Source organism: Gossypium hirsutum, chromosome A09 (genome assembly GCF_007990345.1).
Source record: "Gossypium hirsutum isolate 1008001.06 chromosome A09, Gossypium_hirsutum_v2.1, whole genome shotgun sequence".
Taxonomy (NCBI): Eukaryota; Viridiplantae; Streptophyta; class Magnoliopsida; order Malvales; family Malvaceae; genus Gossypium; species Gossypium hirsutum.
Genome location: NC_053432.1, coordinates 381127 through 402969, shown reverse-complemented (window position 1 = coordinate 402969; position 21843 = coordinate 381127). Strand labels below are relative to the sequence as shown.

The 21843-nt window shown below is 33.8% G+C and overlaps 1 protein-coding gene and 1 long non-coding RNA gene across 5 annotated transcripts; one reads left to right on the top strand and one right to left on the bottom strand.

Annotated features, from left to right (window-relative positions):
- Nucleotides 1-303: 303 nt before the first annotated feature.
- On the bottom strand, nucleotides 304-5947 carry LOC107888440 (acyltransferase-like protein At3g26840, chloroplastic). Of its 4 annotated transcripts, XM_016812548.2 has the most exons (15): nucleotides 5794-5947; nucleotides 5300-5719; nucleotides 5086-5137; nucleotides 4936-4991; nucleotides 4379-4537; nucleotides 4057-4161; nucleotides 3714-3820; nucleotides 3335-3456; nucleotides 3118-3226; nucleotides 2730-2860; nucleotides 1986-2355; nucleotides 1543-1656; nucleotides 1012-1097; nucleotides 799-908; nucleotides 304-728 (listed from the first exon to the last, which is right to left on the bottom strand). In XM_016812548.2, the coding sequence occupies exons 2-15, from the start codon at nucleotides 5694-5696 to the stop codon at nucleotides 538-540; spliced, it is 2109 nt and encodes a 702-aa protein (XP_016668037.1). In that variant the 5' UTR covers nucleotides 5697-5719; nucleotides 5794-5947; the 3' UTR covers nucleotides 304-537. The 4 variants fall into 4 exon arrangements, with proteins under 4 accessions (XP_016668037.1, XP_016668036.1, XP_040933501.1 ...); XM_016812547.2 differs by having other exon boundaries at nucleotides 5300-5825; XM_041077567.1 differs by having other exon boundaries at nucleotides 304-724; nucleotides 5300-5825.
- Nucleotides 5948-12213: 6266 nt separating this feature from the next.
- Nucleotides 12214-13964, top strand: LOC107888439 (uncharacterized). The gene is made up of 2 exons (XR_005901637.1): nucleotides 12214-13011; nucleotides 13386-13964. It is a non-coding gene; the product is annotated as an uncharacterized lncRNA (long non-coding RNA).
- The last annotated feature ends 7879 nt before the right edge of the window (nucleotides 13965-21843 follow it).

Below are 21843 nucleotides of genomic sequence, written 5' to 3'. Positions count from 1 at the left end.
TTCAATTAAGAGAGAATAAACAAAACATGTGCAGGTGCACTAAGCCAGCAAAAGCTACAGAGCAATCAAAGCAATAAATAAATGACAATACAAGAGAAACACAACAATCACACCACGACAGAAACTTCATGACCACCATCGTGCCTCAAACATACTCAACCTCTTGATTCCAACTTTCGCTACAAAGGCCACAATGCTGCCATTGACCCTCTTCTATAACGAAGCCACACATGAACATTAATGTGATATAATTATATTCAATACATATTATATTACAAATAATAATATACATACACCTTTAAGGACACATAATATATCAATTATTATATAATCAATTGAGTTAATCAAAGCCAATAGTGAATAGGTATAACAAAAAGTCACCCATCCCCACAAAAGCAAGGAAAAGTAGACCATTCCTTTCTTTGATATTGTCTATAGCTTATATATACTGTGTTTTCTTGACATGTAACAATGCAGCTTTTATTGCCAAACCTTGTAAGGAGAAAACCCAATATGAACCTTTATATATACTGTGCATCAAAGCTCAAATGTCGGGACTGGAGCTTTGAAGCCATGCATGGCCTGGTACACCAACCGAGTCATTAAATTCCTGTAGGGATCTTCTTCTCTTTTTTCCTTCAAGTAGGCTATGCATTTCTCAACCTCTGTCTTCACATGCAAATATACTTCATGAGCTCTCTCCCTGTTTCTTAGCTCTTCTTTCCTTTCTTCAAAACATACATTAATTGTGTCAATCATGATACATATAAAAACAATATAGTTGTAGAAAGACAGTACCTTTTGTTTCAATAGGTTTCCCAAAATAATAATAAAATCGGCCTGGCAATTTAGGAACAACTCCGGGAAGGTAGACATCTTGGTTCGACACTTCGCCACTGGCATCAATCCTACCATTCCAAAATTTTAAGGAAACCAACCAGAGAATTGTGCAATGGGAAGAATTTATAGCAATTATAGAAAACTTATCAGATAAGTGGATAGAATTGGTACCTCAAGTGCACAACCTCTTCTGTGAGCTCTTTTATGAACGTCCTCAATGAAGGGATTTGCATTTGATCATTGTAGTCAAAAACGAGCTGACAACAGGAATTGTGCAAAAATCCATATGAGCAATGTGCTTGTATATACATACACACTATACTGTTATTATTTTACAATCGAACCCACATATTTCATGTTACATTAATATTAGATCGAAAATGCCAAATTTTAAGTAAATTAAACTTTTCTAACTAATTGTTTTATGTAAAAAAAAATTTAAATGTTAAATATGTATTAATATAGACAATATTTTTAATCAATATGATAGATATATCATAACTATTAGGAAATTTACATACATGCCATATTTATAATAAGCTCAGATATGCAGGGGCACATTGACAAGGATGAATTGAAAAAATTGTTTAACTAGAATTGCTCTAGAAGACCAAATGCTTCATATGCTCCAAAATAATAGGCTACTATAGACACTAGCCTTAGAAAGTTCTGCATATGGTGCAATAAATGTGTCAGGCTCACCTCACCAACATCATCTTCTCCTACCACGCCAAAAGGTACAATTTTGGCTCCAAATCTAGATGCCATCCTCACAAACTCCGACTGTTCCGGCCAGAATAACTTGTATTCTTCTCCCTGAAAAAAAAATGTATAGTTCAGCATTGCCGAGTATCTTAGCCCTTCAAATCTTAAGAAATTCATCCAGCATTGGTGATTTGCAATGAACACAAACAAATGGCAAGTTCATCAGCACTTTATCTTCAAAGTCTATCTACCCCATCACAGTCACTAATTTTAATTCATAACAGATGCATCGAACTTGTATGTATGAGGAAATTAAAGATATGGTACAAGTACAATTGTTGAATTTTCAATTTTGTATTAGAAGCCTGAACTTTGATCAAGCCGAGCATTAGATCTATTTTCAGATAGAAAATGTCCTTATGAAGTGTTATGTAAACTACCTTCCTATGAAGAGCCTCACGAACACCTCCAGGATACAGCAAGGCATGAGACTTTGAAGATAAAAGTTTATAGAAGTTGGATCCAGACACAGGAACTGCACCCATTAGTCTATATGTGTCAAATGAACCTAGATCAAGCATTCTGCCTTCTTTGGCCCTAGTAAACATCATCGGATGGGCTATCCCTCGCAAAAGAATATTTCTCTCCATAAGAAACTGAAGCACTAGGGGAGCCAATTCAAATCCCAGCAACATGTGATACCCAACATACAAGACTGGTCCTTCTGAGGGTATTCCAGCCAGGCCTCTCACCACTTTGCCATCCTCTAAAGTTGAGAGCATCACCGGACTAGTAACAGCAAGTACCCATCTAGGAATAACAATACTTTGTAGTTAGTATTAAATGTTAATGTGCTTACAAGGCGAAAAATATACTATAATTGGGAACTGCCACTGTGATCATATCCGCATCAAGCAAAAACATAGGGATCCACAGTAACAGATCCTGGCATTGAATCCTGGGGTATATATACTTTAATTAAATATCTTCTTATGTTTTACCAATATAAAAACATATACATAAATACTATACAAATAAAAGTAAATACTTATAGAACAAACAATTCCAACCATCAACTTTTATATACCCCAGACAAACAAAATGTCATTCTTCCAATTAGACTCACCCATGGTTTATTCCTGTTAATGCAATTTGCATGAAAGTTTTGCCATAGGATATATTACCCGTTTGATTCATATATTTTCTTGAATTCATAAGGTGTGGGTGGTATGTAATCTGACACGTAGTCAAGGTATTTTCCATGACGATAGAAACTAGCACCCTTGATGGCTGTTACCAAATCAAAACCGTCTTCCTGCGATGAATGAGCAAAAATATGATGCATTTTCAGAATGGGTTGAGAAATGATATTTCAAGCAAAATATTGTTTCAAGACCCTGCATTACAATGTAAACAAATGATACTTATTCATCTTAGTTAGTCTTCAGTTTTATTTAACCTCTTTCTTACCCAAATTACTTTTCCATCAAAAGCATTTTCATGCTGCTGATTATTTACAGAACGTGTGTGTGTGTGTGTGTGTGAGAGAGAGAGAGAGAGAGAGAGTCCTACTAAGAAGAGAAAATGGCCGCTTTCTTCAAACACACGTTTCTCACATTTAGGCAACATGTGGTACAGTCTTTGAGCTTCCTCTTCACTGGGAAACAACTGATCCTTCCCACTATAACAAAAAATAGAAAATACCAGCCATTATCACAAGAGGGGCCATAAACTAGGCAAGAATATTAACAAAAAGATCAATGGATGGAGTTGATGACTAATTAAGGACCTGCAAAGCAACAATGCTTGATTTTTTACAGCATGGAGATGTGAATTAGCAGATGAAGAAGCAGATTTAAGCATTTGTAACTTCCAGAGAAGTGTTTCCCTGGGTAACATGTCAGCCAGAACCTGAGACTTAAATTGTCAATTCTTTTTGCACCAAAATGAAAATAAATTAGGTGAAATACATTGCATGAACATCATAAACTATGTGAAGCTATTATCTTTTCTATGAATGAAAAGTTGTATCCTCAAATATAAAAGCATATTCAAACTATCATCTCCATATATATTTTGGCAACAAAATAATGCAGATGTGGAAGTAACACAAAAAATGTCAACTGAAATAGTAATTCCAGCATTAATGCTTCATAACTGAATCTTACAGAGAGATAAGACGACATTGCAACCAGATCCTGTGTTAGCTCTCCAACAATTTGGTGTGGCATAAGTCCCTTTGCCACATTTTCGAAGGCCATCCTCAAAGGATCACCTAAACAGATACCATTGCTCACATCTCACCAACATTCTTAATTATTTCTGATCAGCAATAAGAATAATAGATCCACCAAAAGTGATGCTAAAATATTGTTATTTTATTTGTTTTCAACAAAAAGTCATTAACATTATGCTTTTAAGGCTGTTAGACTAAATAGAACAAGTTAAACACCTCAGCCTCAGGTAAGTATCAAGGCCAACAAACTGGAATTTAAAGAAAAGCCTCCAAACCTGATACCAGGTTCAGCATGTAAGGGAGGTACAATGAGAGTTGATCAGGCATGACTTGCAGTACAGGTATTAGAGATTGTAATTGTGACCTGCTAAATGATGTAGCTGCAAACAGAACATAAGCGAGACAGCAAACACTATTAATTTTATTGCAACGATCAACATCACTCTTTAGCCAGTTTTCAGGGGTTTAAAGTACATTTTATCATCTCTGTTGCATCCACCTCTTACTATTCCTTTACAAGTAAAATCTGTTATGTTCAGGTTCCAAAATCAATCCTATTTTTATATTGGACAGGATTATAACAGCATAAGTTTGCACCTGGATTGGCCAAAATTAGCACAAGATCAACGTCAGGGTTACGAGCAGCAACATCTAAGGCAATGCATGCTCCAAGAGACTCTCCAACAATATAAATTGGTCGGTCTGGTGATCTCTTGTATTCGGACCTTACTGTTCTTTCAACCAGCTTCACTAGATCTAAGGAAGGAAAATAAACGAATTATGCAAATAGAACAGAATCAAAACGAAACAATACTAAAACAGGATATTAATGGTCCTTTTTATATATAAAGAGACATTATGATCAACTTGGCAGTAGCTTTTTGCTTAGTACTTTTTCAAAAATCAAATCCTGTGCCATTTACAAGCTATTTACCAAAGTACCTGAAATAATCAAGTTGATACAAATAAGAAAAATTTCAACATGAATCAAAAACTTTAAATAAAGGGTAGTAAAGTATAGTTTGGATTTACTTGGTAAGATTTGTCATTAAGTAATGATAATGCTTTATATTATGTTGAAAAGTTAAAGACAGAAAGTACATAGGATTAGGAATATATGCTTTCAACATATGCATAGAAGGCCGGATCTTTACCTGTAAATGATGTTTTATCCGATACTGGAATATGCAAACACCAAATTTCGAAAATCCTTCATTCAATAATTTTTTTAAAAAAAAATCAAATTCAATTCAACTTCAGAAAAAAAGTTCACTTAAAAAAAAGAGAGTAAAAGTGTCACTTACTTTCCCAGTTTATGATGATGTTTAAAAAGTCCAAGCCCCATGCCATCAATCCCTGTATTAACGTTCAAATTTAATAAAAATGAAAAAAAAAAGTTGATAACTATGAATTTCATTTTCAAAAAGTTGATAACTTTACTATAAAGTTAATGTCAAAAGCTAGCTATGATTTCCTTATCAAAAACTCCAAAAAAAAAATGAAAAAAGAAATTCAAACCAGGCAAAAAGAGGAGGAGAGGAGAATCAGGAGCATGGGACCCGCACTCCAAAGGAGTAAACCACCGTGGCGGCCCTGCCTTTGATTGGATCATCAAATCTTTGCACTCTTGGAAATATTCTCTCAACGTTTTTCCTTTCTCGTCGGTTATTTCCTGAGGATTCGAGTAAATATTCGATGTTAACTCTTCTTCTTCCTTCCTTCCCTTCCTATTCTTCTCTTCCAACCATCTTCCGTTCTCCGTTGACCTCGTTGAAACCGTCGCCGGTGACGATTTCTGATCTGCAGACACCGCCATCGCTCGAAATGAGCTTAAGCACCGGTTCCTCCCCGAGTTTCCGGCCATTGACGTCACTAACGTACTGGCGACAAACAGAGAAGGTCCGGTTGCCGCCATGGGGACGAATCCCTTTTAGTTGTCTGATTGGAAATGGGGGAAATTTATAAGGAAAAGTGATTAATATATAATAAAGTGAGAGTAGTGGGACTTATACCTTTGTAGTGGAGGGGAAGACTATATTTTATATGAAAATAGTGAGACAAAGACAAAGACAAACTCAGACAAAACATCTTTTCTTCAACTGCCAGGTCTATACGATGCTCCTGTTGGTCGAAGCTTTTAGTAGCTAATTTAATAAAGGATTACATAATTTATTAAAAAATAGTAATTCAAATAAAAAGTAGTAAAAGTTAGCAATACAAAGTAATAATTATTTTAATTTTTTATTTAATTTTTTCGTTTATTTTAATTTTTAAATTTATATTTTTTATTAAATTATTTTAAAATTGATGAGAAAAATAAATGTTTGTTAATTTTATTGATAAATTATTATGTTAATGACATATTAATATTTAATTAATTTTTAAAACATTAAAAATATTTTTTATATTTTCTTAATAATTTTAATAATTTTAATTTTTAAAAATAATTTCTTTTAAATTTTTAAAATTTTAAAAAATTAATTAAATATTTAAATGTTATCAATGTATATACCATATTAATAAAGTTAAAAAATATTAAATTTGTATTCATTTTGAATTATTTGATAGAAAAAACGAACTAAAAAATAAAAAATAAAATAAAATGTTAAATTAATTTTTTTATAAAATTAATGTACCATACCTTTTAATATATATGCAAAAATAATAATAAAGTTGACATGTTTATCACTAAAAAGTGTGAAGATATAATTCAAAGCAATTAAAATAAAAAAGTGTAATTATGCTAGTTTGTGTTGCGTTAAATGAAACAGACAAATTAAGAAAGTTAATTATAGATGATGAGAAAGCGATTCATTTTTTTAAGATTATTAGTCAATTTTCTCTTTACTTTTTTATCTAATTTAGTAATCATAGGCTTAGAGTACAACTAAGCCGCTACAGCTGATTTATAAATTAAAAAATAGTTTTTATATGGTTATACCAGTTAATATATACAAAGATATCTAAACTTGGTAATTTATTTTTTGTTGGTATTTAACTTTTTATATTTTAAAATGTGAGACTATCATATGTTATCATGCTATTAGTTATTTGTGTCACGTCAACATATTTTAATAATGTTAATCAGGTACATAAAGAAATATTAAGTTAACTCGTGGATTTCAAGTTTAGGTATTAAATCAAAAAAATTTAGATACCAAGTAAGTACAAGTTGTCAACTTTAAGTACTTCTATATATATTAATTGAAAAATAAAGGTCGAATTATTAGTGTTAATTAATTGATTAAAAACGTAGAAAAGAAACCTTTTTTATTTTTCTCAATTTTAATATTAAGTAAATTGATCTTTCAAAAAAGAATCAAATAATTTAGTATTTTTTAATTTAGAAACTAAACAATTAAAGCAATTAACATTTTTCATCCCATTATCTTATTTTTTGTTGTTATAATAATAAATTTAGCCTTTAATATTTAAATATTATGTCTATTTAATCTTGTTAGAATTAAGTGACCCAAATTCTTATTTTAAATAAAATACGATGGAAAATAAAATAAAAGTAAAATCCATATAGAACTAGGCTTCTTTTATTTTATTTTAGAATAAGATTTTTTAAACCTTATTAAACTCCATCTATTTTATATTGATTAGAATAAGGTGTTTCAATCCTACTAGAATATGGCTTTGCAAGCCTATAAACTTCTTGTATTGATTCAAATTTTTGACATAGTGAATTTTCTTCTCCTCTATCCGTGGTTTTTTCCCGAAAGGGTTTCCACGTAAAATTTTGTGTGTTCTTTATTTTATTTTATTTTTTATTTTTTTTCACAAATTGGTATCTGAGCTTCCGGATTATTCATCTCGATCACGGTAATGGCGTCTTTGAAGTATGAAATTTCGCTGTTGGATCGCAACACCAGATTTGCATTGTGGTAGATTAAGATGCAAGCAGTTCTTGCGCAGATGGATCTGGAAGATGCCCTGCTAGGGATAGATAAGATGCCTTCAACATTAACAGATGAAGAGAAGAAGCGTAAGGATCGAAAGGCGTTAACACAATTACATCTGCATTTGTCCAACGAAATTTTGCAAGATGTGATGAAAGAGAAGACTGCCGCTGCATTATGGAAGAGGCTAGAACAAATATGTATGTCGAAAACTCTAACAAGCAAGCTGCATATGAAGCAGCGTCTTTATGCCCATCGTTTGGAGGAAGGTGCGTCTGTACACGAACAATTAACAGTGTTTAAAGAAATTCTCTCAAACTTGGAGGCCATGGAGATTTAGTATGATAAGGAAGATCTAGGGTTGATTCTACTTTGTTCGTTGCCCCCGTCTTATTCAACCTTTAGAGACACAATTTTATATAGCCGCGGGTCTCTCACAGTTGATGAGGTTTATGATTCTTTAACCTCATATGATAAGATGGAGCATCTTGTGGTTAAACCCGACTCTCAAGGAGAGGGTCTCATTGTTCGTGGGAGACAAGATCAGAATGCTGATGATGATCGTGGTAGGACACAGGAACGGAATTCTCGTGGTAAATCTAAGAGTAGATCGAAGTCTTCAAACAGAGGTAAAACTTGTAACTTCTGTAAGAAGAAAGGGCACATTAAATCTGAGTGCTATAAGCTACAGAACAAGATTAAAAGGGAGGCTGCGAATCAAAAGGGAAAACAACCAGAAAATTTTGGTAAAGCTGATGTTGTAGAAGACTACAGCGATGGTGAACTTCTAGTCGCCTCTGTAAATGATTCTAAAGTAAACGAGGAGTGGATACTTGATTTAGGCTGCACCTTCCACATGAGTCCCAATCGGGATTGGTTTACAACTTACGAAACAGTGTCTGAAGGTGTTGTTTTGATGGGAAATAATGCTTCGTGAAAAATCGCAGGTGTTGGAACAATTAAAGTTAAGATGTTTGATGGAGTTGTCAGAACACTTAGTGATGTACGACATGTTCCAGAATTGAAGAGAAATTTAATTTCGTTGAGTACTCTTGATTAAAAAAGGTACAGATACACAGCTGAAAGTGGGGTTTTAAAGATTTCCAAAGGTTCCCTTGTTGTGATGAAAGGGCAAAGAAAGACTGCCAAGTTATATGTTTTGCAGGGTTCTACTGTTACTGGCGATGCAGTTGTCGCTTCATATTTCTTGTCAAATGATGATATTACTAAACTTTGGCATATGCGCCTAGGGCATATGAGCGAGAATGGCATGGTAGAATTGAGCAAAAGAGGACTTCTTGATGGGCAAGGAATTTGTAAACTAAATTTCTGTGAACACTGTGTTTTTGGGAAGCAAAAGAGAGTTCGATTCACCAGAGGAATCCATAACACGAAGGGAACGTTGGAGTATATTCATTCTGATCTGTGAGGGCCATCCAGAGTGCCTTCGAGAGGTGGAGCTAATTATATGCTAACCTTTATTGATGATTTTTCCAGAAAAGTTTGGGCATTCTTCCTGAAACAGAAAAGCGATGTGTTTTCCGTATTTAAGTCTTGGAAAATTATGATTGAAAAACAGACAATGGCTTAAAATTCTGTTCTGATGAGTTTAGTAGATTTTGCAAGTCAGAAGGGATTGTGAGACACTTGACAGTTCGTCATACTCCACAGCAAAACGGCATTGCAGAACGAATGAACAAAACGATCATGGAGAAGGTTCGATGTATGTTGTCAAATGCCAACTTACCGAAGTCGTTTTGGGCAGAAGCAGCCTCTACTGCATGTTTTTTGATCAACCGATCCCCATCCATTGCCATTGAGAAAAATACTCTACAAGAGGTATGGTCTGGTAATCCTGCTAATTATTCTGATTTAAAGATCTTTGGGTGTCCTACGTATACTCATGTTGATAATGGAATATTGGAACCGAGATCCATTAAATGTGTTTTCCTTGGTTATAAAGTTGGTGTAAAAGGGTATAAGTTATGGTGTCCTGAAAATAGAAAAGTTGTGATTAGCAGAGATGTTGTTTTTAATGAAACTGCTATGCTACCTAACTTATCTCTTAAAGACTCTTCCAATAAAGAAAATCAAAAGCAGGTGGAGCATCAGATTAATACTGAGTCGACTCCTCAAGCCAGTACAAAAATTGAAAATAGAGCTGCTTCTTCACCGCAATACTCTATCGCCAAAAATAGAACTAGAAGAGAAATTAAACCTCTAAAGAAGTATGCCGAGGCTGATCTAGTTGCTTATGCTTTAAATGTGGCTGAAGATATAGATGCGAATCAATAGCCATTTAATTATTCTGAGGCGTTTAGCTGTGAAGACTCAGAAAAGTAGATGTTTGCTATGCAAGAGGAGATGGAATCATTCCACAAAAACAGAACATGGGATCTTGTGAAGCTTCCTAAAGGTAAAAAAGTTGTTCGTTGTAAATGGGTGTTTAAAAAGAAAGAAGGGACTCCAGGAGTTGAAGAACCCAGATATAAAGCAAGGCTTGTTGCAAAGGGTTATAGTCAAATTCCAAGAGTGGACTTCACAGATGTGTTCTCCCCAGTTGTTAAGCATAGTTTGATTCGAGCTTTGCTTGGTATTGTGGCCATGCATGATTTGGAGCTTGAGCAGTTAGATGTAAAAACTGCATTTTTGCATGGAGAACTTGAGGAGAATATTTACATGCAACAACCAGAAGGTTTTAAAGTTTCAAAAAAAGAAGACTATGTTTGCTTGTTGAAAAAGTCCCTTTACGGTTTGAAACAGTCACCAAGACAGTGGTACAAGAGGTTTGATTCCTTTATGACTTCTCATGATTTCAAAAGAAGTAGTTTTGACAGTTGTGTTTACTTTAAGAAAAACAATGATGGTTCTTTTGTGTATCTACTTCTTTATGTTGATGACATGTTGATAGCAGCAAAAGATAAAGGAGAGATAAGAAAGGTCAAAGCCCAACTAAGTGAAGAATTTGAGATGAAAGATTTAGGAGCAGCAAAGAAGATACTTGGTATGGAGATTCTCAGAAATAGAAAAGCAAGTAAATTGTACCTAAGTCAAAGGGGTACATTGAAAAAGTTCTTTGCAGGTTCAATATGCAGAGTGCTAAGCCTGTTAGCACTCCTTTAGAAGCCCATTTCAAACTTTCATCGGCTTTGTCTCCACAATTAGATGATGAGATTGAGTACATGTCACATGTTCCATACTCTAGTACAGTGGGATCTCTCATGTATGCTATGGTTTGTTCACGTCCAGATTTATCATATGCAGTCAGTGCAGTTAGCAGATATATGGAAAATCCCGGTAAAGAACATTGGAAAGCAGTTCAGTGGATTTTAAGATACTTACGAGGCACTACTGATGTTTGCTTACTGTTTGGAAGAACTAAAGATGGAGTCATAGGGTATGTTGATGCTGATTTTGCTAGAGACCTTGATAGAAGAAGATCTCTCACAGGTTACGTCTTTACAATCGGAGGTTGTGCAATTAGTTGGAAAGCCACTTTGCAAACTACAGTCGCTTTGTCTACCACTGAAGCTGAGTACATGGCGATTACTGAGGCTTGTAAAGAAGCTATTTGGTTGAAGGGACTATTTAGTGAACTCAATGAAGACCTTCAAATCAGCACAGTATTTTGTGACAGTCAGAGTGCCATCTTTCTTACAAAAGATCAAATGTTTCATGAGAGAACAAAACACATTGATGTTCGGTATCATTTTGTTCGTGATATTATTGCTCGTGGTGATATTGTTGTGAGCAAAATTAGTACTCATGAAAATCCTGCTGATATGATGACTAAGTCACTTTCTATAACCAAGTTTGAGCATTGCTTAGACTTGGTTGGTGTTCATTGTTGAAGTTAAACCCTTAAGGGGTTTTATGGAAGAGGTGGAGAACTTATTTATTGAAAGTTCGCGATGAAGAACTTGTTCATTGAGAATTTGTGTCAAGGTGGAAATTGTTAGAATTAAGTGACCCAAATTCTTATTTTAAATAAAATACGATGGAAAATAAAATAAAAGTAAAATCCATATAGAACTAGACTTCTTTTATTTTATTTTAGAATAAGGTTTTTTAAACCTTATTAAACTCTATCTATTTTATATTGATTAGGATAAGGTGTTTCAATCCTACTAGAATATGGCTTTGCAAGCCTATAAATAGACATAGTCTATTCCTCCTGTATTGATTCAAATTTTCGACATAGTGAATTTTCTTCTCCTCTGCCCGTGGTTTTTTCCCGAAAGGGTTTCCACGTAAAATTTTGTGTGTTCTTTATTTTATTTTATTTTTTATTTTTTTCACAAATCTTAATTTAAAAAAAAATTATTTGAAATAATAAATATACAATAATTAAAAAATTCATATATATATAAAATTTAAACTTCAAAAATATATAAAAATTTTAAAAAAATTCTCAAAGTTATATATATTTAAAACCAATAAAATTTGAAAAAAGTTTAAAAACTCCTCAAAATATAAATATTTAAAGTCATTAAATTTTGGAAAAAAATATAATTAAAAGAAAATAATTTTAACAAAAAAACCCTTGTCTTCTTCATCTAAAAGGATATTAAGCATCGGGGGGGCTGGTAGCGGGAATTTGGAATTTTCTCTCTAAAGATTCGGGTGATTTGTGTTCTTGTTTTTCCACCTTCGTGCTTTTGTGGCTCGACTGGGTGGTGGCTTTGCGTGTGTCCATCTATGTTCCTCTTTAACGAATACTTGGACGGTGGTGGTTATTGCTTTTTCGTCGTTATTTGGTTTCGTAGTGGTGACGTATTATGAAGGAAATGATTGTGGTGGTGGCGTTATTGACTATTTGGTGGTGAAAGGTGTCGAGCCATGTTCGTTTCTTGGGAGTTGTAACTATTAAACGATTAAGCTTCATCTTCTTTTTGGTTGTTTGGTCATCTTTGTTTTGTGAGAGCTTTGTTGCTTTAGAGTATAGCTAGTTCTCGTCTATTTCTTCTTTGGGTGCCTTGTTGGTTTGAGGGGTTGTGGCCGGTGGCGGGTTTCAAAGATGGGGAGCACTTTGTGACGCTGTTTTTTGGGGAGGTGTTGATCCTTTGATGGGGAGGCGGTGGCGTTCTTGGCCCTTCTAGGTGCGCACTTCAGGACTGCCTTCAACGAGCTCTAGCGTTTCTTGATCGGTGTTACGACAGCCTTCGGTTTCGGTGGTTTTTACCTTTTGTTTCTTTTATTGTTTTCTCGTGTTGTTTTCTTTATTTTAATTTGTTTCCCTGTAATTTCCTCATCTCTTTTCAATGTTTTCATGTACTTAAAGGAACTGTTTAAAGTTCTGATGTGGTTTTTCTTTCTTTTTTCCCTGTAAGTGTTTTTTCTGCGCTTTCCGTATTTTCTTCATACTGTTCTGTGTTTTTTTTCTGTTTAGGGATCATCTTGATCATCGCTTTTGAGATCATGATAATGTTCTATTGAGTCTTTCTATAGACTGTTGCCTTATTTATAATTTTCGTTTAAACTGCTTTGTTTTGGTTTGTTTCTTAGTTTTTGTTGGTTTGATCTTTCGTCCTGATAGGTGCTGATTTATTCACCCTTTACGAGTGTTTTTGTTGGTCTTGAGGTGGATCATTTTTAACTTGTTATGCTGCGTTTGAGTATTGGTTACTGTTTTGTACGTATTGTTTTTGTTAAAAGCTGTTTGTAGGGTGGTTGGTGATTTTGGTTGAGTGTGGTGGCAGTTTACTTCGGTGCTCGTCGTTTCTTGGGGACCCGATTCCAGTAGCTCATTCTTGTTCTGTTTGGCTGGGTTTTGTGGTGTTCCCTTATTGGTTGGTCTCAAGGCTGCCCATGGAAAGAACAGCCCTAGCGTTTGGGCAATCCTTAAGGGCATGAACAAGGGTTTCCCTTTTATCACCGCACCTAAAGCACTCTCTATCATCATGCTGGCGCATCGAAGCAATCTTGTCTTTCGTTGGGAGGAGATCATGACCCAATCTCCAAGCAAAGACCCATATTTTCTAAAGAGTTTTAAGCTTCCATATCGTTCTCCAAAAGAATCTATGGGGACCTAGGCCAACTTTCAATGGGTATGAAAAGGGCTAAAAAGCAACCAACTTCTTTAATTTTAAATAAACTTTGATTAACTCTTCATGGGTTTGTCATGTTTTCCCTTTTATTTGCTTTTTTTAGTGTCACAATGGAAGATGCTTTTTTGTTCCATAATTAGCAGTGGGAGATAACCCAACTTTCTTCTTTTTGTTAGTTGTAATTGCATTTTCTATTATGATTTAAATTTTATTATGTGAGTTTTGTGTAAATTTATTGTTGCAAACTTAAAAATGTAATACAAAAATAACAAAAAAATTGAAGGAAAATAAAAATGGAAAATGAGAGGAGAGATGCTTCTAGGTGTTATGCGGACATCGTGGAGGTTGTGAGTTAGATTAGATGTGATAAATGGTGTAGGGTTAAAGGGGTTCTCATATCATTGTGAAATAGAACATGTTCAAGGATGAATTTAGTAGGAGATTTAGTTATTAGGTTTATTTATGCTTCAAATCACATCTCTGTCATATTATTTTAAATTTAATAAGGTTTTTAACAGTTTTTTTAATTAAGTTGGTATTATAAATCAAAATATAGTATATTTATTTATTTTACTATAAAGATTATAAAATAAAATGTATTTTTAGAATTTTTAAGATATTTATTTATTTTGAAAGTTTTAGATTTTTTTTAGAAGGCCAATAAGTAGATGCAAATTCTATTTAGGATAAAATTGGTTTTGGTACTTCGCAAATCAAAGTTATCTCTAGCTATAATTTTGAACACTTTGCTCATGTTGATTTGTCCTTGTCATATAATTTACAATTTAACATTCTTCATAGAATCATGCCCATTTCCTAAATACTATCACATGAATATTGTGTGTGCTTCTACTCCATTTTAATTGAAGCATTGTATGTATTTTATCCTTATTATAATACAGTACAACATATGAGTGATAAAGGACTTGTATTCGAGTAAAAAAAATCAAATTTTAATTAAAAAATAAAAGTGAAATATAGAGTAACGGTGCAAAATCATCCATGTATTCAATCATTCTTAACCAATATTTTCTACTTCATTTAAATTTTTTTTTTGCCAATAATTAGATCTTTGAAATCTTGAGATCAAAGTAAGAAAAATGGTGAATGAAGGGTGCATAATTAATAATTAGTTCAGAGAAAACACATTAATTGTAGCATGTGTGTGTTTTCACTTTTAAGGTAAATTTTATAGGTCAAGTTTGTTTTGATTTGTATGGTTGTGTTGAAAATGATTAGTAGTTGTGTATTTATTGACTTCCTTTTGTCCTCACGTGCATATTCACAAGCCATATAGTACTCTGTCTAAAAACAATTCATTCTTACAAAAGATATTTAATATTAGGATAAAATAAAATAAAATTTCTAAATTTGGTAAAAAAATATTGTAATTATTAATTCTAGTTAGTAGAAGTGACAAGGTTTTATGCTATCTTTTGGAACTTTATGCCATTTTATATAAATGCATGTAAATGTATATGAATGTATGTAAATGTATATAAATGTGTATATATTTTAATCTATTTATATATTGTATATAAATGTATTTTAATCTATTGTATAATTTTTTTCTTATAGAATGTCCATTGAAACAACAACTATTGAGGGTACTGTTACACCTCCTACTTCGACAGATTCTGAAAAATTGGTAGGTAAAGCTTCAAGCCAAACAAAGGGGACTATTGGGAAAAGACTTATTGAAGGCGTACATGGCGAAGAATGACGCCTTAATTCAAAGTCAAGCAGCAACACTAAAAAATTTGGAGAACCAAATGGGTTAGTTAGGTACGGAGCTTCATAACCAATTGTTAGGAGCCTTGCTGAGCGATATAGAAAATCCAAGAAATTTGGGTAAGGAATATTGCAAAGTAGTTTCCTTACGAAGTGGTATGACTTTGGAACCCAAGGAGGTTGTGATTGAAGATAAACCCATTGAGAAGGAAGAAAGTCAACCAACAGTTGAAATTCCTTCACCAGCTGAGCCAAAACTTACAAAGTCTGATGAGGTAAAACCTAAACTAGTGAATTCTGAAAAACTAACATCTTCTATAGACGAAGAAGAAAAGACTCGGTGAGTATGATACTGTAGCATTAACGAATGAGTGCGGTGCATTCTTATAAAACAAGCTTCTTTTGAAATTGAAGGACCCTGGAAACTTTACTATACCCTGTAATATCGAAGAATCTTACTGTGGTAAAGCTTTGTGTGACTTAGGAGTAAGCATCAACTTGATACCCAAGTCTATTTTCAAATTGTTAGGAATAGGCGAAGTAAGACCTACTACTGTGACTCTTTAACTAACGGATCGATCTTTAGCATACCCCGAAAGAAAGATCGAGGATATTTTGGTAAGAGTCGATAAATTTATTTTTCCTGCTAATTTCATTGTCTTAGATTTTGAAGCAGATAAGGAAGTGACGATCATCCTAGGGATACCTTTCCTAGCCACGGGAAGAACATTAATAGACGTAGGAAGATGAGAACTCACGATGAGAGTTCAGGATGATCAGGTAACGTTTAATGTTCTAAAAGCTATGAAAATTCCTGATCCGATGGAGGAATGTTCAGTGATGGAAGAGTTAGAAACTTTAGTTTCTATGGAATAAGAGAATAATTTTGAAGAAAACCCATTGGAGAACACTTTAGGGTCTGAGCCATCAGAAGATGAAAAAAGTAATGAAAACATGGCTTTGATGGAAGCCAATTCGAGGGATTAGGTTCAACCAACACGATTTGAACTACTAGAATTAGAAGTTTGGGAATTCACACAACCAAAGTTGTCAATCGAGGAACCACCTAGACTCAAACTTAATTTACTTCCTTCCCATTTAAAATACATTTATTTAGGTAATTGTTCTACTTTACCTGTGGTTATTTTAGTAGAGCTAATAGAACACCAATGAGAGCAACTAATTTCTATTTTAAAGAAATTTAAAAGGGCGATCAGTTGGACCATAATGGATATTCGAGGAATAAGCCCTTACTTTTATATGCATAAGATTATTTTAGAAGAGGGAAAAAGAGCTAGGATTGATGGGCAAAAGAGACTCAACCCTGTCCTGAAAGAGGTAGTTCAAAAGGAAGTGATCAAATGGTTAGATGCAAGAATTATCTACCCCATCTCAAATAGTTCATGGGTAAGTCTGGTACAATGTGTACCAAAAAAGGCGAAACCACAATTGTTGAGAATGAACGTAATGAGTTAATCTCGACGAGAACTATCACAGGTTGGAGAATTTGTATAGACTACAGCAAATTGAACAAAGCTACTCAGAAGGACAATTTTTTGTTGCCTTTTATGGATCAGATGTTAGATCGACTAGCAAGTAACGAATATTACTATTCTTTATATGGATATTCAGGATATAACCAAATAGCTGTAGCTTCGGAAAACCAATACAAAACCATTTTTACTTGCCCATACGGTACATTTGCTTTTAGGCGAATGCCTTTCAGTTTATGTAATGCACCTACAACATTTCAGCTATGTATGATGGCAATATTTACTAATATGGTAGAAAATTTTGTTGAGGTTTTCATGGATGATTTTTCTATTTTTGGCAATACTTATAATGTTTGTTTGAGTAATTTGGCTAAGGTACTTAAAAGATGCGAGGAGACAAATATTATCCTTAACTGGGAGAAATGTCATTTTATGGTTAAGGAGGGAATTATTTTAGGGCATAAAATTTTCAAAAGGGGATTGAAGTTGATAAAGCAAAGGTGGATGTGATTGAAAAATTACCACCACCACCAGTTAGTATGAAAGGAGTTCGAAGTTTCTTAGACCATGTTGGATTTTACCGAAGGTTTATAAAAGACTTTTCAAAAATTTCTAAGCTTTTGTGTGTGCTATTAGAGAAAGATACTATTTTGAGTTTGATAAAGCATGATTGGAAGCTTTTGAAGAGTTAAAAAGTCAGTTAATCTCAGCCCCAATAATTTGTTACACTTAATTCGAACTCACTTTTTGAGTTGATGTGTGACGCAAGTGATTTCACTGTTGGAGCTATGATGGGTCAAAGAAGGAACACAATTTTTCACCTTATCTACTATGCAAGCAGAACTTTGACAAAAGCCCAACTCAATTACACGGTAACTAAAAAAGAACTTTTTGCTATAGTTTTTGCTTTTGACAAGTTTTGTTCATATCTTATAGATACAAAAGTTACAGTTTTTACCAATCATGCAGCCATTAAATACTTACTCACAAAGAAAGATGCTAAATTGAGGCTAATTTGATAGATACTCTTACTCCAAGAATTTGACCTTAAGATCTAAGATAGAAAATGCGTTGAAAATCAAGTAGCCGATCATTTTTCGAGGTTGGAATAAAACGAGGTAACTCACTCACTTGTTCCTATCAATGAGAAATTTCCAGATGAGCATATCTTTGAGGTAAACTAAATTCATGAAGTACCTTAGTTTGCTGATTATGCTAATTATTTAACATGTGGAATATTTCTCAAGAAATGGCATACCAACAAAGGAAGAAATTCCTTCATGATGTCGGTATTATTTTTGGTAAGATCCGTTTTTGTTTAAAAAATGTGCAAGTAACACAATCAGGAAGTGCGTGGCTAGAAGTAAAATTGATGAAATCTTATACCATTGCAATTCATCTCCAAGTGGGGGACACTTTGGTGGTTCACGCACTGCAGTGAATATTTCACAAGTAGGATTCTTTTGGCCTACAATGTTTAAGGATGAGTATGCATATATGAAAATTTGTGATAGATGCCAGAGGACTGGAAACATATCAAGGAGGAACAAGATGCCCTTGAAAAACATTTTGGAGGTAGAATTATTTGACGTATGGGGCATCAATTTTCTAGGCCCATTTCCTTCTTCTTATGGTAACAGGTATATCATTGTGGTCGTTGACTACATATCTATGTTGGTTGAAGCTGAAACATACCCCACGAATAAAGCTAAGGTAGCCATGCGATTCCTAGATAAGCATGTGTTTACATGGTTTGTGACTCCTAGAGCTATAATTAGCGATGAAGGATTGCACTTTGTAAACAAATGGCTTAATTGGTTTCTTGACAAGTACAATGTGAAACACAAAACTGGCACTGCCTATCATCCACAATCAAATGGGCAAGTTAAACGGGTAAAGCATGAGATTAGAGAAATCCTCGAGGAGGTGGTGCAACCTAATAGAAAAGATTAGTCTCGGAAGCTTGATGACACTCTATGGGCCTACTGAAAAACTTTTAAGACATCGTTAGGAATTACTCCTTATTGGTTAGTATTCGGAAAGGTATGTCGTTTGCCACCTGAGTTGGAAAATAAAGCTCACTAGGCTTTGAAACAATTAAATTTGGATATTAACCAAGCTGTGAGAGAATGATGATACAACTTGATGAGCTTGAGGAGTTGAGGTTATTTTCGTATAAGAATGCCAAAATGTATAAAGAAAAGTCTAAAAGATTGCATGACAAACGTATACAACCTCGTGAATTCAAAGAAGGTTAGAAAGTGTTGTTGTTTAATGCAAGGCTAAAGTTATTTTTTGGGAAAGCTAAAATCTCGATGGAAAGGACCTTATACCATCTACAAAGTTTATCCATATGGAGCCGTCGAATTGTATGACAACAATAGAGGTACTTTTAAGGTTAATGGTCAACATTTTAAACACTATTGGGATAGTGAAGTTGAGGGAGTTGAAACCTTATTCAATCTAATAGACCCTTAATTTTTTATATTTTTATTTTTAATAAAGGGCATACTTAGAAATTATCTTCTTGAATTAATACACTAAATTAAGTTTGTCTATAGAGATTGGAACTTAAGTGGGACCGTCTATGACCCCTCCAACCTTTCCCGGGATATTAAATTTATGTAATTTTTTTAGAAGGAATTTTTTAAGTAATCTAAAAGTTTTTAATTTTAATTGTCTTTATTTTGAAAAAAGACGGTCAATTTGGTCAAGTACTAATTAGTTTATTTTCCTAGTTTAGTTTAATTTTTTTAGTATAGCAAATAATTGCAATTTGGACTTGAGGCCCAAAACAACAAAAAGAAGGAAATTACCCATCATTGTTGTCCATAGAGTCCTTGAAAACCCTATTTTTTTGTCATTTTTCCCTTCCCTCCTTACATTACCGCCCAAGGATTCTTGTATAGCTAAATTTTTGCTACAAGTTTACTCTAATCTACTACTATATAAACCCCTCTATACCATCATATTCCTCACACCATTCAAAGCAATTAGCTTTAAACCCTAGCCACTTATTTCTTTCTTCTTACCATTAGCCTCATATCCTAAAGAATCTCCCTAAAATCTCCCTTCTTGTCGCAAAACCTTCCTATTGCCATTGTAATCTTCTTGTCGGAGCAACATCTTCACCGTTTCAATCTCGACACTGTCGCACTCTTGTCGCTACTGCAATTCCATCGCCACCACAACCTTCAACCACCATACATTTCCAATTTCTTTTCATTTTGCTAAAACTCTACCTATCTTTCGGGAAAAATACTATGTATCACAAAAGAACTAGATCTATCAAGACTTCTGCCGAGAATCCAATTGTGAATCAAGATAAGGAAACAAGGGAAATATTTGATTCTATGTTTAAGAATAAACCCATGATGCTAGAAAAAGGTTTCAATTTGGAGAGCAATGATAAGATAATCATATCATTGTCACTTTGAAAGACAGTTAATGCTTTAAATTGTAAGCAATTCTGTGATGCACAATCAATGTCGAGTGAAGATTTAGTGTGAGTGTTCTATGCCAAATTGATCATGCCAAAAACTACTGAAGTTCTTATTCGTAAGAAGAAGGTAACCCTTACTTCTAAACCCATTAATGATTTGTTTAACTTACTTGATGTTGAAGAAGATAAGTACTTTACTATGATATAAAATATCAATTGGGATTTTCTTCAACAAGTTCTTAATGTGGTTACAAATTCGGGATCCTAATGGATTATAAGAAAGTATTGTAGTTGTTCTTGGCGAAAGGAATATTTAAATGCAGTGGCTAAGGTATGATTCTACTTTATTCGATATAGCTTCATGCGTATCTCACATAGTTTCACCATCTCGATAAAACGAATACTTTTGTTGTATGCGATTATGACAGAAAGGTCTATCAATGTTGGGAGAATTATTCTCAATGAGATTCAAAACTGTGCAAGAAAGAAGGCAGGAAATGCCTACTTTCCATCATTGATTAATTCACTTTGTTTGAGGGCTCAAGTAAGATCAAAAGAAAACTTGAAAAACCAATATGTTCAAGGTTGCATAATAAGGCATGATCTTGAAAGGTTAGTGGAGAATGTTGGACTATGAACCAAGTGGAGCCAAATGAACTGAACGAATCAGAATCTGATGACTCATCAACTAAGTCTGAACCAGAAGCTGACTCAACAAATGCCATAGAAGAAGCAGGAACTAAAGAGGAACCAAATAGCCCTGAGCCCAGGGTGGACCCAAATGCTGCTGAACCAGTGGATCCGAGTTTTAATCCTTAGTTAATCATTCCCATGCCATCTTCTTCAAACACTATGAATAAATCAAAATTGTCAACTATTATGGATATGTGGAAATTCAAGCATAACCAACAACAAGCTTACTAGAGATATGCAAAAGTTAAAGATGATACCATATGAAATAATTTTAAGAATATCTCTAACACTTTTGTTCTAAGTTCCCAGATCATATCTTTGAGACATGGCAAGAGGAGATTGTGGGATCAAGTGTGACAAAAAAGGGAAAAGGAAAAAGACATAGAGGATGGCACGAATAAAAAGGAGGAAATTTCTTTTTCTTAGTATTTATTTATTTTTAGGCATTTATATTTCTTTCATAGTTAATATTTTTTTTCATAATAAATAAGATATTACAAGCATCAATAAAATAAGTTTAATGCTTCTTCATTAGAAAAAAACAAAATGATGTGGTAATAGGAATGAACATGTCTAGATAGATAGTTGAAAAAGACTTGGTACTTAAGAAGTCTTCATGATTCACATCTCTTTCTTACAACCCTACTTGGTGTTCAGTTTTCATTCATTACTTTGTTTTCGCAATGAGGACATTGCTTCTTTTTAGAAGGGGTTAAGGCAATATTAGCATGAATTTAAAAAAAATTAAGTA

Coding starts and splice junctions, on each gene's coding strand:
- LOC107888440 (XM_016812548.2), bottom strand. CDS start 5,696: ATGGCGGCAACCGGACCTTCTCTGTTTGTCGCCAGTACGTTAGTGACG. Junction 3,821..4,056: donor CATGCTGAACCTGGTATCAG/GTTTGGAGGCTT, acceptor GTATCTGTTTAG/GTGATCCTTTGAGGATGGCC. Junction 3,457..3,713: donor CAATGTCGTCTTATCTCTCT/GTAAGATTCAGT, acceptor TTTAAGTCTCAG/GTTCTGGCTGACATGTTACC.